The 16,423-nt window shown below is 50.7% G+C and overlaps 1 protein-coding gene across 16 annotated transcripts in view; it reads left to right on the top strand.

Annotated features, from left to right (window-relative positions):
• Positions 1 to 16,423, top strand: part of LOC105034361 (uncharacterized) — a 115,622-nt gene that overhangs the window by 14,005 nt on the left and 85,194 nt on the right. For 13 of the 16 annotated variants that reach the window (XR_012141537.1, XR_012141534.1, XR_012141535.1 and 10 more), the window contains one exon: positions 15,773 to 15,883. The exons of the other annotated variants lie outside the window; for them this stretch is intronic. Coding sequence is in view for 9 of the 13 variants with exons in the window: in XM_073257941.1 (XP_073114042.1) it covers positions 15,773 to 15,883 (111 nt within the window). In the remaining 4 variants the exon portion in view is untranslated. The remainder of the gene's footprint in view (positions 1 to 15,772; positions 15,884 to 16,423) is intronic. 16 annotated transcript variants of the gene reach the window in all.

The raw sequence follows: 16,423 nt of genomic DNA on the forward strand, positions 1-16,423 counted from the left end.
CTCCATGCGAGCGCCCTCAACAGCGCTCCCACGGAGAAGAGGAGGGACGACCATGGCGCGACGACCGACGGTCCCAGCGGCCCTCTCCTCCCCCGTTGGAACGGGCAAGGAAGGAGAAACGGCCGCGCACGCCGTCGGCCTCCCTCTCAGAATCCTCCGGAGACTCCACTCCTGGGGTCTCCCAGCATCGACGAGCGGACGACTACGAGCGACGGTTTGAGGAAATCGACCGCCGACTCGCCCAGTTGCAGATGGACGGCCAGAAGTCTTCAAACGACGTCGACTTCCAGACCGCCCAACCTCTCTCCCGACTGGTCCTCGACGAGCCGATTCCCGGTCGGTTCAAAATGCCGCACGTGGAGCCATACGACGGCTCCACCGACCCAGTCGACCACCTCGAGAGCTATAAAGCTCTCATGACAATCCAGGGGGCAACCGACGCTCTTTTTTGCATCGGCTTCCCCGCCACACTCCGTAAGGCTGCCAGGGCGTGGTACTCCGGTCTCCGATCGGGTAGTATCCATTCCTTCGGGCAGCTCGAGCACTCGTTCGTGGCCCATTTCAGCACCAGCCGAAAGCCGCCGCGAACGTCGGACAGCCTTTTCTCCCTCAAACAGGGGGAAAACGAGACGCTCCGACACTTCGTGGCGCGATTCAACGCGGCCACGCTCGAGGTCCGGGACCTCAACGAAGACATGGCTGTCTCAGCCATGAAGCGGGGTCTGAGAGCGTCCCGATTCACATATTCTCTGGACAAGACCCTCCCCCGGACTTATGCCGAGCTACTGGAGCGCGCATACAAGTATATGCGCGCGGACGAAGGAGCATCCGACCGACGCTTGGCCGAGCCCAGAGGCCCGAAAGAGAAGCGGAGGAAAGGTCGGGAGCCCGCCGAACCCAGTAGGCCCCCGACCGATAGTCGGGTCTCACCACCCCGACGAATCCAAAAGCCACCCCGGCAACAGACTCTGAGGCCGGTACGCCCCAGGTACGACTCCTACACTCCTCTCTCCGCTCCCCGTGCGCAGATCTTGATGGAGATCGAGGGAGAGGAATACCTGCGACGGCCTCCGCCTCTGAAGGCAAAAGGCCTCGACCGTCGGAAGTACTGCCGGTTCCACCGAAGCCACGGCCACGACACCGAGCGGTGCATCCAGTTGAAGGATGAGATTGAAAATCTCATCCGCCGGGGGTACCTCGGCAAATTCCGGAAGGGTCCACCGACCCAACCAGTTGCCGATCGACGCCCCCAGCCGACTGAAGAGCCGGCGACCAACCAGCCGACGGCCGGAGTCATCAACATGATCTCCAAGCGGCTGGGCCCGGGGACGTCTGCAGGGGGGGAGCCGACGAAAAGGCCACGCCCGGACGACGTAATCACCTTCACAGAAGACGACGTTCAGGGCATCCAAACTCCCCACGACGACGCTGTTGTTGTGTCGGCGACAATAGCCAATTATGATGTAAAACGAATTTTTGTTGATAATGGAAGTTCGACAAATGTTTTGTTTTACTCGACCTTCTCCCGAATGCGACTGTCAACTGACCGACTCAAGAGGGTCTCTATGCCCTTGATCGGCTTTGCCGGAGACGCTGTCACGACAGAGGGAGAAATTACCCTGCTCGTGACGGTCGGCACCGAACCACGGCAAAGCACGGTCTCCCTCACTTTCGCGGTTGTCCGAGCTCCTTCGGCCTACAACGCCATACTTGGACGACCCGGATTGAACGCCCTCAAGGCGATCGTCTCGATGTACCATCTTCTTGTTCGGTTTCCGACCAAAAACGGAATCGGGGAGATGCGCGGAGATCAACAGCTCGCCCGACGATGCTTCCAAATCTCCGCTCAAAGCGACGAGTCGAGGGGATCTCTAACGATCGACAAGCTGGACCAACGGGAGGAGGAAGAACGAGGTTCGCCGGTCGAGCAGCTCGAGGCGATCCCGATAGGAGAAAATCCCGACAGGAAAGTTTGGATCGGGTCTCAACTGCCCGACACCGAACGATGCCGACTGACGGAGCTGCTGACGGCCAATGCCGACGTATTTGCTTGGTCGGCAGCAGATATGTCGGGCATCCCCCCAGAAACGATAACTCACCGACTCAACATCGACCCGACGATGAGGCCGGTGAGGCAGAAGAAAAGGTCCTTCGCCCCAGAGAGGCAGAGGGCCATCGACGAAGAAGTGGACAAGCTACTCGAAGCAGGCTTCATCCGAGAATCCACGTACCCCGATTGGCTCGCCAATGTTGTCATGGTCAAGAAAGCCAACGGAAAGTGGAGGATCTGCATCGACTATACCGACCTAAACCGAGCCTGCCCGAAGGATAGCTTCCCACTTCCGAAGATCGACCAGCTGGTGGATGCGACGTCCGGATTTCGACTGCTCAGCTTCATGGACGCCTTCGTCGGGTACAACCAGATCCGGATGGCGCCTGAAGACGAGGAGCACACCGCGTTCGTGACTCCCAAGGGTCTCTACTGTTATCGGGTGATGCCCTTCGGACTGAAGAACGCTGGCGCCACCTACCAGCGACTCGTCAATAAGGTCTTCAAAGACCAGATCGGGCGCAACATGGAAGTGTACGTGGACGACATGCTGGTGAAAAGCACGCAGATCGCGGACCACGTTCAGGATCTCGAGGAGACCTTTCGCACCCTTCGACGACACCGAATGAAGCTCAACCCGACCAAGTGTGCTTTCGGGGTGACCTCAGGGAAGTTCCTTGGATTCCTCGTTTCTCAGAGAGGGATCGAGGCCAACCCTGAGAAAATAAAGGCAATCCTCGACATGTGCCATCCGAACACCAAGAAGGAGGTCCAACAGCTGAACGGAAAAATCGTCGCTCTTAGCCGATTCATTTCCCGATCAGCTGAAAGGTGCCTCCCGTTCTTCAAGACCCTGCGTCAGGCGAATGGTTTCTCTTGGTCGGATGAGTGCCAGCGGGCCTTCGAAGACCTGAAAAAGTACTTGGCTTCCCCGCCGCTGCTCGTAAAGCCGCAGGTCGGGGAGACCTTGTATCTCTACTTGGCCACATCTTCCGAGGCGATCCGTTCGGTGCTCGTTCGGGAAAACGAGTGCCGAACTCATCAGCCCATCTACTACACCAGCAAGGTGCTCCACGGGACCGAAGCCAGATACTCGGAGACGGAAAAGATGATTTTCGCCCTGACCGTCTCCGCGCAACGACTTCGACCATACTTCCAGGCCCATGCCATAGTGGTGCTCTCCAACCAGCCCCTGAGGGCGATTTTGCACCGACCGGACACGTCCGGACGACTGGCCAAGTGGGCGATGAAGCTCAGCGAGTTCGACATTCAGTACCGACCGAGGCCTGCCCTGAAGGCTCAGGTCTTGGCCGACTTCATTGCCGAATGCCCGACGACCGACCAAGGGTCGGGAGCTGAAGACCCGGGACGAGATGCGGTCTCTGAGCCAGACCCGATCTCCACCTGGGTACTCCACATCGACGGAGCCTCGAACGCTCAGGGAAGCGGGGCCGGGCTCCTGCTCATGAATTCGGATGGGGTGGTCACCGAATACGCCCTCCGGTTCGACTTCAAGGCCTCCAACAATCAAGCCGAATACGAGGCACTCCTCGCTGGCTTGAGGATGGCGAAGGAGCTGGGCATCGACAGCCTCTGGGCATTCTCCGACTCTCAGCTGATCGTGGGGCAGGTCAAAGGCGAGTTCGAGGCGCGAGATCCGACTATGATCAAGTACCTTCAGAAAGTGAGGGACCTCGTGGCGCGACTCGAGTATTTCGAAATTTCCCACATCCCTAGGTCGGAGAACGCCCGCGCCGACGCACTCTCCAGATTGGCAACGTCGGCCTACGACTCTTTGGGTCGGACGTTCGTGGAGAACCTCCAGCAGCCGAGCATCGATCGGGTCGAAGAAGTGCAACAGTTAACGTCCGAACCAAGTTGGATGGACCCGATCGTCCGGTACCTGGCCGACGGGATCAGTCCCGAAGATCCCACGGAGGCCAAGCGACTCCGATGGTCGGCCTCGCAATATGTGATCATGGACGGCCGACTCTACAAAAGGTCGTTTTCCCTCCCTTTGCTCAGGTGTTTGGGGCCGACCGACGCCGACTACGCTCTCCGAGAGGTTCACGAAGGAATTTGCGGGAACCACTTGGGGGGCAAGTCCCTAGCCTTCAAGGTCCTGCGACAAGGCTACTACTGGCCAACCATGAAGAAGGATGCGGCAGAGTTGGTCCGGAGGTGCGAGCCATGCCAAAAGTATGCCAATATTCAACACCAACCGGCCAGCCAAATTGCTCCTATTGTCGCTCCGTGGCCCTTCGCCCAGTGGGGAGTCGACATTCTCGGTCCATTCCCACCGGCGTCGGGCCAGAGAAAGTTCATCGTTGTCACCATCGACTACTTCACGAAGTGGGTCGAGGCCGAGCCTTTGGCGCAGATTACCGAGCGGAAGATGGAGGACTTTATCCAAAAATCCATCATCTTCAGGTTCGGATTGCCGCACACCATCATCACCGACAACGGACGGCAATTCGACAACCAGGACTTCAGAGATTTCTGCGCCAGGTTCCACATCAGGCACCGACTGACTTCAGTCGGGCATCCACAGTCCAACGGCGAGGTCGAAGTGACCAACCGAATCTTGCTCCACGGACTCAAGACCCGACTGAATGAAGCCAAAGGTCTCTGGGTCGACGAGCTGGGCTCCGTTCTGTGGGCTTACCGAACGACCCCCCGCGTCCCGACCGGGGAGTCGCCGTTCGGCTTGGCCTACGGGACAAAGGCGATGATCCCCCTCGAGATTGGCCTACCATCTTCAAGGGTCGAGCGGTACCAAGAGCCGGACAACTCCGAGGGTCGGAGGGCCGACCTGGACCTCCTTCCCGAACTACGAGACAAGGCTCAAATCCGGATGGCTTCATACCGACAGAGGGTCGCCCGGTACTACAACGCCAAGGTCAGACCGAAGCTCTTCAGGCCTGGTGACTTGGTCCTGAGGAAGGCGGAGGTCTCAAAGCCCTTGGACCAAGGGAAGCTGGCTCCCAACTGGGAAGGACCCTACAAGGTTGCAGACACCTACGGGCCGAGGGCCTATCGGCTGGAGACCCTTGAGGGGAAGCCCATTCCCCGGACTTGGAATGCCGACAACTTGAAGCTGTACTACCAGTGAATTCTGTAATTCAGTAGTCGGAATACAAATTCAGTTTGAAATCTCGGAGTCTTGACTCTTCGACTAATGATCGGCGCTCAGCCCCAACGTATCGACGTGGACCTAGCATCCACCTAAAACCGACGACCTCATCATCGGTATCGCATCGGACTCTTGCGAGGACCGACGCATCTACAAGAACGGGAGTTGGCACTCCTTCGACAATCAATGATAAATCGGACCCTTACCAGGACCGATGTATCCATATTAACGGGAGTTGCACTCCTTCGACTTTCGGCAACACATCCGCCCTTGACAAAGGCCGATGCATCTGTTGCGACGGGAGTTCATACTTCTACGGTCGAATTTTCGGGCCGAACCATCGGCCGACAGGCCGATCGGGCCCCGACCAAAGAGAGGCTAAAAGCCCACGCGACTGTCGTCGCGATTTCCGACCAGGCTACGGCCGGTCGAGGGATATTCGGCTGACCACCGTCTATCGCACGACGCGACCTTAGTCGCATCCACGACTTGCCGACCGACCTACGGCCGGCTGAACGACATTCGGCTTGCTACCGTATGTCGGAAGACACGGAACCCGACGCAAGAGCATAGGGACCCGACTTACTATCGTTCCCCCGACACTGCGCCGGACGACATTCGACTGAACGCGTCTATGGAAGCCCGACTACCGAACCTTTACCAGGTTCGGTCGGCTCCCGACTCAACAGATGCGCCCGACTGACGACTTCGACTATCGGAAGCCGACCTAAAGTCGGAACGCACTCTACTTTCGGGGCTGCACAAGTTGCCGAAGTCCTACCGACTTACGTGAGTTGGTGACTTACCTAAGTTGGCGACTCACGTTCGACATTGCAGACATGTTCGACATTACAAACAAAGGGAGAAGGTAAAAGAAGATTTCATTCAAGACTTAAAGAAATTTTATCCATTGATAAAAGAAAGTTTACAAGAAAAGGCCGAAGCCCGATTACAAGTGCTTCAGAAAAACAAAAAACGGAGATAATCGGCAGGGCCCGATCATCTGTCCTAGTCGATCTCTTCGACCGACGGAGGATCGGGGATGATCGGCGTATCGGCCATAAGCGGCGTTGGGTCGGCGGCTGAAGGAGGGGCTTCGGTCGGCGAGGGGATATCGGTCGGCGCCTGCTCTGGGACGGCTTCCTCCGCCACGACGATGCCTCCCGACGGCTGGTCGGCCATCTCCTCGGTTCCTTCCCCTTCGGCTCCTTCCTCCTCGGCTAACGGCGGGACGACGCGGCTGACGTCCAGCTCCGGGTACAAGGCGTGGACGGCGTCCCGACCGTCCTCGAACCCGACCCGGTATGAGGCGAAACCCGACTCGAGCATCTCCTCCCGGTATTGGTCGGAGGCCCGGAAATCTTCCACCGCCCGATCGGCCGACTCTTTCGCCGACCTTGCCTCGTCCTCTGCACGGGCGAGCGACTCCCTCGCCGACTCCGCTTCGACCCTCGCCATTTCGACGTCGATCTGGGCGATGGATAACTCCTCTTCGGCTTCGGCGAGCTTCTCCAGGCTGACCCGAAGTTGCTTGCGTTCCCCTTGGAGTTCGGCGGTGGCACCGTCTTGTTCGCGTCGAAGACGACGCACGGCCCGACCCTTGTGCCTGGCCTCCTTCTTGGCCGACCGAAGTTCGGACCCAAGCCGGGAGACCTCGTCGACTAACTTGGCCTCCCGATCGGCCGATTGCTGAAGTTGGTCGGCCAACATTGCCCTCTCAGCTTCGGCCGCCGCCGACCTCTCCTTGAAGGCTGCCCGGACGTTGCCGAACCTTCGGTACCCGGCCTCCAGTTCGGACATCGTGAAGATCAGCTGCCGATGGAAAAAGCTTCGTCAGGATCGTATAACAAACAAAAATTTCTAAGGAAAATTTTCTAAGGGAAAGAAAAGATGATGCGAAGCTTACCTCAACCATGGTCGGGTAGAACCGCGACAGCATCTCGGTCACCTGCCGAGATCGCAGCGACTCTACGTCGGCTGGGAGGAGGATCCCCTGACACAACCTCCTCGCAAGGTTGTGGTCGGCCAATGCCGACGCGCCCTCGGGGTAATGTGCACTGGGAGGCACTGAGCGGCTCCCCGATCTATCCTCCTCCGCGGGCTCCATCGGGGCTTTCCCCCGATCGGCTGCCCCGATCGACGGGACCGGCAGCGAGGGGACGCTTGAGTTCGACCCAGCGCCCCCCGTTGCGTCAACGGACGCCGCCGGACGATGTTCGGTTTCCCGAACGTCATCCGGCTCCACTCGCACCGGTGACGCCGCCGATGTTCCCTCGGCCGCCTCCTCAGTCGGCCTCTCCTCCATGTGGACCGTCGGAGCCGCGAGGGCTATTACGGGCTCCGACTGGTCGGTCGCCGACGCCTCGACGGTCGGCGGAGCTGGAGCTGGTTTCTTCGGAGGGCGCGAAGGACCGGCCCCCGATGCTGGCCTCTTCCTTGTGGCGAACCGTCGAATCTCGGCGTCTGTCGGCCGCATCCTTGGTGGTGTCCCTGCAACACCGACGAAAATGTTAAAGACCGAACCAAGAGCCGAACAAAAAGAAAGACCGGGGGATCGGGCGATACCTATTTGGGGGACCAGACTCAAGCCGGCATCATAGAGAGCTTGTTCGGTAACAAGCTCCCTCTGCTTCGGGACCGACATGTCTTTCAGTCGGTGGAAGTCCTCCCGGTCGTCCGCCTCCACCCGGCTGTTGTCGTTGGCTTCGGTCCGGGGCACGCCCCAGCGGGAAGGAAAGCCCCAGGAAGATGAGGAGGAAACAAAAAAGAATTGGTTCTTCCACCCATGAATGGATGATGGAAGACCGGTGATGAAGGCAAGACCCTTCCGGGGGTTGAAGAGCCACCACCCTCGGGCTTTAGGGTGGGGTCGGAGCACAAAGAATGCCCGGAAGAGTGAAACGCGGGGGTTGGTCGGCAAGAGCTGACACAACAGCGCGAAGGAAATGATTAAACGGACAGAGTTCGGCGCCAGTTGCGCCGGACAAAGTCCGTAATAATCTAATAAATTCCGGACAAACTCCGGAATTGGAAGCCGAAGACCCGCGCGAAGGTCTTCAACATATAGCGCCAGATCGCCAGGCGGAGGGCTGTTGACCCGACCGCCGGCCCCTGGAGCGGAGAGCCGAAACTGCTCCGGGATGCGATATTGCTCCCGAAGCCGATCGACATTCGGCCCCGAAAGCGAGGAGGCCTCATCTTCCGGAGCCGATCGAGAGTCGTCGGTCGGGTTCCCCGACCGAGCTCCCTGAGTCGGTTTCCTGGTCATTGCACCAGAACCGAATGAAGAAGAAGAAGAAAGAGAAGAAGAGGAAGAAGAAGAAGATGGGACCACGAACCAGATGGATCCCTCCGGAAGCAAGAGGGCTCTGCCCGCGACGACTGAGAAATCGCCCGGACAGAGTTTCCCCAGCGAAATGGCAAGTGTGGGTCATGGGTCCGGGAGGTCCTATATATATAGGGCCGACCGACGGTCGAGATGCTTCCGCGCCGACCGAAGGCCCTCAGATGCGCGACGCGTGGCGCTCGCCGGTTGGCGGAGTATTCGGCGCGCCCCGTCCCGGGACGGCCGCACCGCCCACATTAAATGCCGGAGGGGGCGCAGGCCAACCACCTCGACACGCGGCGCGCGGTGCGCGGTTCCGCATTTATGCGCCCGCGCCGATTCGCGTTCCCGATGGGACGCTTGACAGCGGCCCACTCTCCTGCGATCGGCGCCGAATATCCGGTCGTCTGACGCCGTCCGACGCCCGATCTTCTGACACCGACGTAACGTCTGACGACGACAAGACGTGACGTCTGACACCTGACGCCGACGTGACTTCTGACACCGACTGGACGTCCGGATCGCTTGGCATTTATGAGGCGTCTGACGTCGTATCAGCCGGCGGTACGGTCGGATCTGTGCGTACGACAAATCCACTCCCAGTCGTCCGGGATTGCTGCCCGAATGAAAGCATCGGCCAGCTCACCACCCGACTTAGGAGTGGAGGGGGGCAACTGTTGGGGGATACCCACCGACCGACTGACGGCCCGACCGACCGACTGACGGCCGGAAGGACCGACCGATTGACGGCCCGACCGACCGACTGACGGCCGGAAGGACCGACCGACTGGCGGCCCGACTGACTTCTGCCCCAACCGACCGATTGACGGTCGGGACGACCGACTAACGCCACTGCCGGCCATTCAACGGTCCATCGCCGACTGGGGATATGTCGGACGTATCCATCCCGACCGACTGAACCCAAAGGTCCGATGGCCGACTCACGTGAAACTCGCCGACCGACAGAGGAACCCGACGTCACTCTGCTGGCCACCGACCTAGGGTCGGCCGACTCCGATCGCCGTACAGCCGTCAGACCTTGTCAGCTCTGACAGCGACATGCGGCACGGCTACCTAGGGGCATTGTCCCGTCGAGGGCATTGTCAACCCTGGTGATTGGACAGCCACACGGCGACATGACATTTTCACGGCGACCCTGACAGTCCACAGTGAGTTGACAGTTCCTCACTTGTCCGCGCCATTAATGACGGCGCCATATCGTGCTCCACTATATAAACCGGGGAAGGCAACAGTGCAAGGGATCGATCCGCTCCGTCTCTCCCAGAAACGCAGGCTCGCTCCTCTCTCTCTCTCTCTCTCCCAGAGCTCTCTGTCTACATTTCACTGTTGCCCAGTCACCTCTCTGACTTGACCGTCGGAGGGTCCCCGCCGGAGCCGCCTCCGGTCAGTGCGGACTTCATTTTGCAGGTGCACGCTTCCCGGCGATCAGACGACGAGGCGATTGGCCGCAACAAGCCTGATAGTTCAGCAAGTAACAATCTACTTTATATAATTCAACTAAGCCATATAAAATAATTTACCTCGATGATTCATATAAAAAAATTATGCATTTTGTTGGAGTAAAATATGATATCCAATTTCATATTTCGAAACTATACTTGCATTCAAATATTCAATCATGGATATAACATTGCAAATCCATTTTAACTCTACAATCAAAGACTATGGCCACATTTAACCCTTGTGACTAGGTTACAATACTCATCTAACTCTTGCAGTGTAGACTGCATTTAACCCTTGCAGTATGGATCATATAATGTAGGTAGCCCGAGTGTTAGAAAATACACATATACATTGAATTCAAAGTATTCTTTCTTGAACACTTAAAATTTCTAAGTTAATCCAAGCGTTGATAAGATAAATGAATTTTCCAAAATTTCAATTGCAAAATTTATAATATCGTACAAACATACAACTTGGTTTTACAATAGAGTATTCAACAAATGTAATTTTAGCTGCTTGATCCAATTATATAAATATGATAAAATTGCACATAATGAATGAAAACCATTCAACTAATTTACAGTAATACAATCAAGAATCAGATTCATATACTTGCAGAGATTTCTTATGCAATTAAATTTAGAGTCATAATAATAGTTTGCACAATATTTGATGGAGTTATTTTTCAAATAATTTTAATAAAATACTATAAAGTGTAGAATGTTACTTACCTTGTCAACACCAACTACTAAGTAACCTAATCATTTTATCAGGATCCCTTGGGACCTAATAACCCAAAAATCACATATATATTGAACAAGTGCCCTGCTAATATTTTTGTTAAATTAGATAACATATTATGTTAACATATAAATCATTGTGAATTTTTTCTATATAATCCTATTTAGGATATATATCAAATCTGTATAATCCTAAACAGAAAATATATTAAATCCTGTTTAGAAAATATATCATTAGGAGATTAATAGGTTCATTGTACCTAGATCTTTATTGCTTTATATATATAGTCTTTTGTAACATGAAAGATATACAATTATTTTTATCTTTACCTATCTCTTTCTCTCTCCTCTTTTCCTAGTATTTCTAACAAGGATTCTCTTTTTAGATCCTATCTTCTATATGGTATCAGAGCCAAAAGAGAAGAAACCCTAGCTGCCATCCTTTGTCCTGCAGCAGTCCTCACCGTCGTCCAGTCTCTATCCGGTGGATCCCTGTCTTCTCTGTCTGCTGCAACAGTCCTCACCGTCGTTCAATCTTTGTCTGATCGGTCCTTTTTATCTTCTTTGTCTGCTATAGCAGTACTCATCGCTGTTCTTCTTATCCAGATTTTTCTACTTCCCTTGATTAGATTTCTCTTCAATCCAAAATTTGTCCAATGGCTTCTACTTCGGATGTTACCGCCACATCCACCACACCCACCCTCAAGGTGAATACACCTGTCCTCACCGGATCCACTATGATCACTGCTGACAAGTTGAATGGTAAAAATTATTCATTGTGGACTGTATCTGTGGAGTTATGGTGCAAAAGTCAGGGCGTTTCTGACCATCTTACATTCTCTATTGATCAGATCCTTGTTGCTAGTCGAGACCAGTAGGAAAGAGTTGAAAATCCAAACCCACATTCAGGGTGTTCTCTTCAATCCAAAATCTGTCCAATGGCTTCTACTTCAGATGTTACCGCCACATCCGCCACACCCACCTTCAAGGTGAATACACCTGTCCTCACCAGATCCGCTATGATCACTGCGGACAAGTTGAATGGTAAAAATTATTCATTGTGGACTGTATCTATGGAGTTATGGTGCAAAAGTCAGGGCGTTTTTGACCATCTTACATTCTCTATTGATCAGAGCCCTGTTGCTAGTCGAGACCAGTGGGAAAGAGTCGATGCTCAGATTTTTGATTTGATTTGGCAGATCATTGACTCTGACTTACTCTCTATCTTCAGACCGATCCGTACATGTTATGGTATCTGGGTTCGTATTCGAGAATTATATTCGAGCAATTTTACATACTTATATGATGTGATTGGTTCTTTTTTCATCTTTGATAGAGAGATTCTGATATGCAGTCTTATTTGAGGCACCATCAGTCACTTGCTAGTGAGTTACATGAGCTATTATCTTTTTCTCCTGATATTCGGATCCAGCAGGTTCAGTGGGATCGTCTGATTGCTGTCTTATGTCTCCATGGAATTCGTTCGAAGTTAGAGGGTGTTCGCATCCAGATCCTTAGTTCAGATCTTATATCCTCTCCTGCAGATGGTTACGCACGTTTACTCTGGACATCCATAGGGGTAAATCGTTCTGATGCAGTTTTATTGTCACGCCCCCGACCCGAGATTGTGAATCGAGGGTCATGGCAACCGCCGCATACTTATAGAATACTTTTCCCATAAGCATGCAAGGCATCTCATCATGATATCTTCACAAACAGTTAAGTAAATTTTTCTTTATTCAATAATCAAACCTTGGTTCAAATAACAAATCAAAACTAAGTGCTCAAAAGAAAGTAACTGTCTGACAAAGTCAAAACTAAAGGTCTTGAATCAATTCTGAGAGAATCCTAAATCAATGAGTTAACTCCATCTCTAATCGCTCTTCCCAACCGAAAACCCGCATCATGCTAATTTTTCGGATCTGTAAGAAAAAACATAAAACTTATCATGAGCTAAATAGCCCAGTAAGCAGTGTATATCTTTAACTGAATAATCAGGCAAATAATACTATGCATAACAAATCAATATGTAATTTCATGAAATCATATTCATACTGTCAATCATATATAAAAGTCAATTCATTATAATTTTCAATTATGCTTTTCTTCTTAAATTCATCAATTTCTTAAATTCTTCTTACCAACCATGACTATGACCACATTATCCCTGTGGCAGGGTCATAATACCGCGTATCTGCTTGCGGTGGGCTGCGAATCATCTGGCAGCCAAGTCCTTTGAAACCGCTGGTCTAGCTGGCGGTTTTGTCGCTGGTCTATCTGGCGACATGTCGCTGGTCTTACTGGCGACATAAATCCTCAGGACAGTCAATTGCCAACGTATATGCCCCCGTTGGCGGGGTCCTCAACACAGTCAGGTTGTCAATTCTTATTGTTTCTTATATCATAATTCTTCATAAATCATGTTTCATATTCTAATTTCGATAATAAAACATATAATCATGTAGTATCGAAATCAATCAATATAATGCATCATGAAATCAATATATTCAATCATGCTTCATCATAACATTTCAAATAAGATATTTTCATAACAAAAATACCATTCATCCAATTCATGCATCGTTTCACAAATCATGTCAGAAGAATACACTATAATTTGCCGATGAATCTAGAAAAGGTGAAACATTACTTATCTCGAACGCATTCCAATAAATCCATAAAATTCTATAAATTTTCTTCCAAAAATTCTGTTCGTAGATCATATCGCAATATTTCATGATCAAACATCCAAAATCCTATACAGAATCAATTTCAATAATTAGAAAGAATACGAATACCATATTTCAACGGTTTAGATTGTGTCCGATCATCTAATTTTATCTAATCAAAATCTAATTAGGACCTAAATGATCCAAAGTTTGACTATCAGATCAAATCGGATTCGAAGTGATAGGACCGAGGTTTCTTCATCGATTTCATAAAATCAAGTAGAGAGAGAAAATCAGAGGAGAGAGAATTCATGAGGTATAATTCGAATTGATCAGGTGACACAATCCAACATTACGATTGATCCAATATCTCGATTGGTGAAATCAATGTGATCAAATCAAGTCATGGCTAGATCGAAATCATGGATGATCAAATCTAAAGATTCATGGTCTGATTAGAGTGGGTGCCAGTACGTTGTCTGACAATCATGGATCAGGGTTCTTCATTAGAATCAGATCAGACTTATTAAAAGAAATTTCTTCATTCACTAACCTTTTTTTTAGAGAGAGAATCAATCAAGAGAGAGAATATTTTAGAGAGAAAATTCTAGAGAGAGAAAATTCTAGAGAAAGAAAACTCATCTTGAATTCTTCAGACAATATGATTCAACAAATTCGATCGATCAGATCAAATCATGCTAAGATTATCATGTGGACAATTCAATAAGATCATGAGAAATAAAATCTAAAAATACTTGATCTGATCAAAGTGGATATCGGTGTACCGTCCGACGATCACGGATCAAAAATCCATCACGAGGATCATTTAAATTCATCATCATTCTTCTCAAAATTCTAGAAATCTTAGGAGAGAGAAATAATCTAGAGAGAGAATTCTAGAGAGAGAAAGTAGAGAAAGTCTAATTCTAGAGAGAGAAAGTCAGGGTTCAGACTGAAGTGAAGAGAGAGAAGAGAGAGAAACTCTCTCTCTCATCAATTTCAATTTTTTTTTTCTTTTTCCCTTTTCTTTTTCTTTTCTTTTTCCTTCTTTCTCTTTTCTTTTTCTTCTTTTTCTTTTTCTTCTTTTTCTTCTTTTCTTCTTTTTTTTTTTTCCTGGTTCTTCCCACGCCGGAACAGAGGACCGGCGTGGCCCATGTTTTGCCGGGCCGTTCAGGCCACGGCCGCCGCGGCGGAGGCTGGCGGCCGACGGGGGCCACTCCCCCGGTTACGGAGGGGCGTGGCCGGCGATCAATTCCGATCGCCGGCGCCGGAAAATCCAAAGAAAAAAGCTCAAAAACAGGGTCTCTTTCCCGTTCGGAAATCGGCGACTCTCGTCGCCGGCAGCCGCGCACAGAAGCATGGGAGGAAGGGGAAGAAGGAAGGGAAGAAGAAGGAGACTTACCTCAGCCTCCGGAGACCTCGCCGGCGAGCAATTACGGCGAGAATCGAACGGTGTCCGCGGCTCTAATTCGAGGAAATCAGAGAGAAAGAGAGAGGGAGGAAGCCAATGATCGATCTCAAGAGGGAGAGGATCTTCTTATAGAGGACCCTAGGACTCCGAGGGGTCCTAGGAGTCCTAATTTGCCCGGGAATCGCCGGAGAAGAAGACTCCTACCGGGAGTCTTCTTCTCGGTTGCTCTGTTTTTTTTCTGTTTTTTTTTTTTTTTTTTGGGCTTTGATCGACTGGCTGGGCTGGGCTTGGTTGGGCTATCACATTTATCCTCCGATTACTCTGCCTTGTCCACTATATCCTCAGGAGATTCAGATTTTAGAGGTAGACGAGGTGGTCGTCGAGGTCGTGGTGGTAGAGATGGTCGTGGTCATCTCTGGTGTATCCACTGTAATCGTTATGGGCACATCTGGGATATCTGTTACACTTTTCATAGATTTCTACAACGGACTGCACATAATGTGCAGACTCAGTCAACAGAAGATGACTTAGGCAGCAAAGGACAACAGTGTCTGCCCCAGCTTCTAATGATGTTACGATCTCTAGAGAGGAGTATACACGGTTTCTTTAGTTCCAGGCATCATAGCAAGCTTTCTTATCCATCACTGCTTTAGCATAATATGGTAATCCGATTGTCTGTTTTAGTCACTCATTAGGTAACCTTGTTCCTTAGATTTTTGATTCTGATCTCTGATCACATGTGTGGGCACAAACGTAGTTTTGTCCATATCATTGAGTCACAAATTTTACCACATGTTATTTTGACTAATAGGTCCACTACTCCAGTTTAGGATAGAGGAACTATTTTTCTTCATCCTAATTTGCCCTTATCTTCTGTTCTGTATATTTTTGATTTTTCTGTTAATTTAATATCCATTAGCTAATTAACTAAACAATTACATTGCTCAGTTATCTTTTCTTCTGATTCTGTGGTGGTGCAGGACTTGAAGATAGGAAGGACGATTGGTTTCGATTTTGAGTCCTATGGTTTGTATCGGTTGTTTGGATCACCAATGTGTAGTTGCTGCTACGTCTGTTCAAATTCACAACCGGTTAGGTCATCCTCATTTTCAGAATTTTCAAAAGATGGTGTCTAGTGTATCTGGTGTCCGTGAGTTAAATTGTGAGTCGTGCCAATTAGGAATGTAGAGTTGTAGTCCTTTTCCTAGTCGGTTAAATAAACATGCTTTAGCACCCTTTAGTCTTGTTCATTATGATATTTAGGGACTTAGTAAAATTATTTCTTCTTTGAAATTTAACTATTTTGTCACTTCTATTGATGATTATTCTCGCATGACTTGAGTGTATTTATTACGTAATCATTTCGAACTATTTTCAATTTTTACTATGTTTTATGTTGAAATTAAAAATCAGTTTCATATATTCATTAAAATTCTTCCAAGTGATAATTCCTGTGAGTACTTATCTACTAATTTTCAAAACTTTATACTAATATGATTCTTCATCAGACATTCTGCGCTTATACGTCTTAACAAAATGAGATAGCAGAGCGCAAGAATCGTCATCTTGTTGACACAGCACGGACACTTGTCCTACGTATATATCTGCCTGTTCATTTTTGGGATGTCGCT

This window comes from Elaeis guineensis, chromosome 5 (genome assembly GCF_000442705.2).
Source record: "Elaeis guineensis isolate ETL-2024a chromosome 5, EG11, whole genome shotgun sequence".
NCBI lineage: Eukaryota > Viridiplantae > Streptophyta > Magnoliopsida > Arecales > Arecaceae > Elaeis > Elaeis guineensis.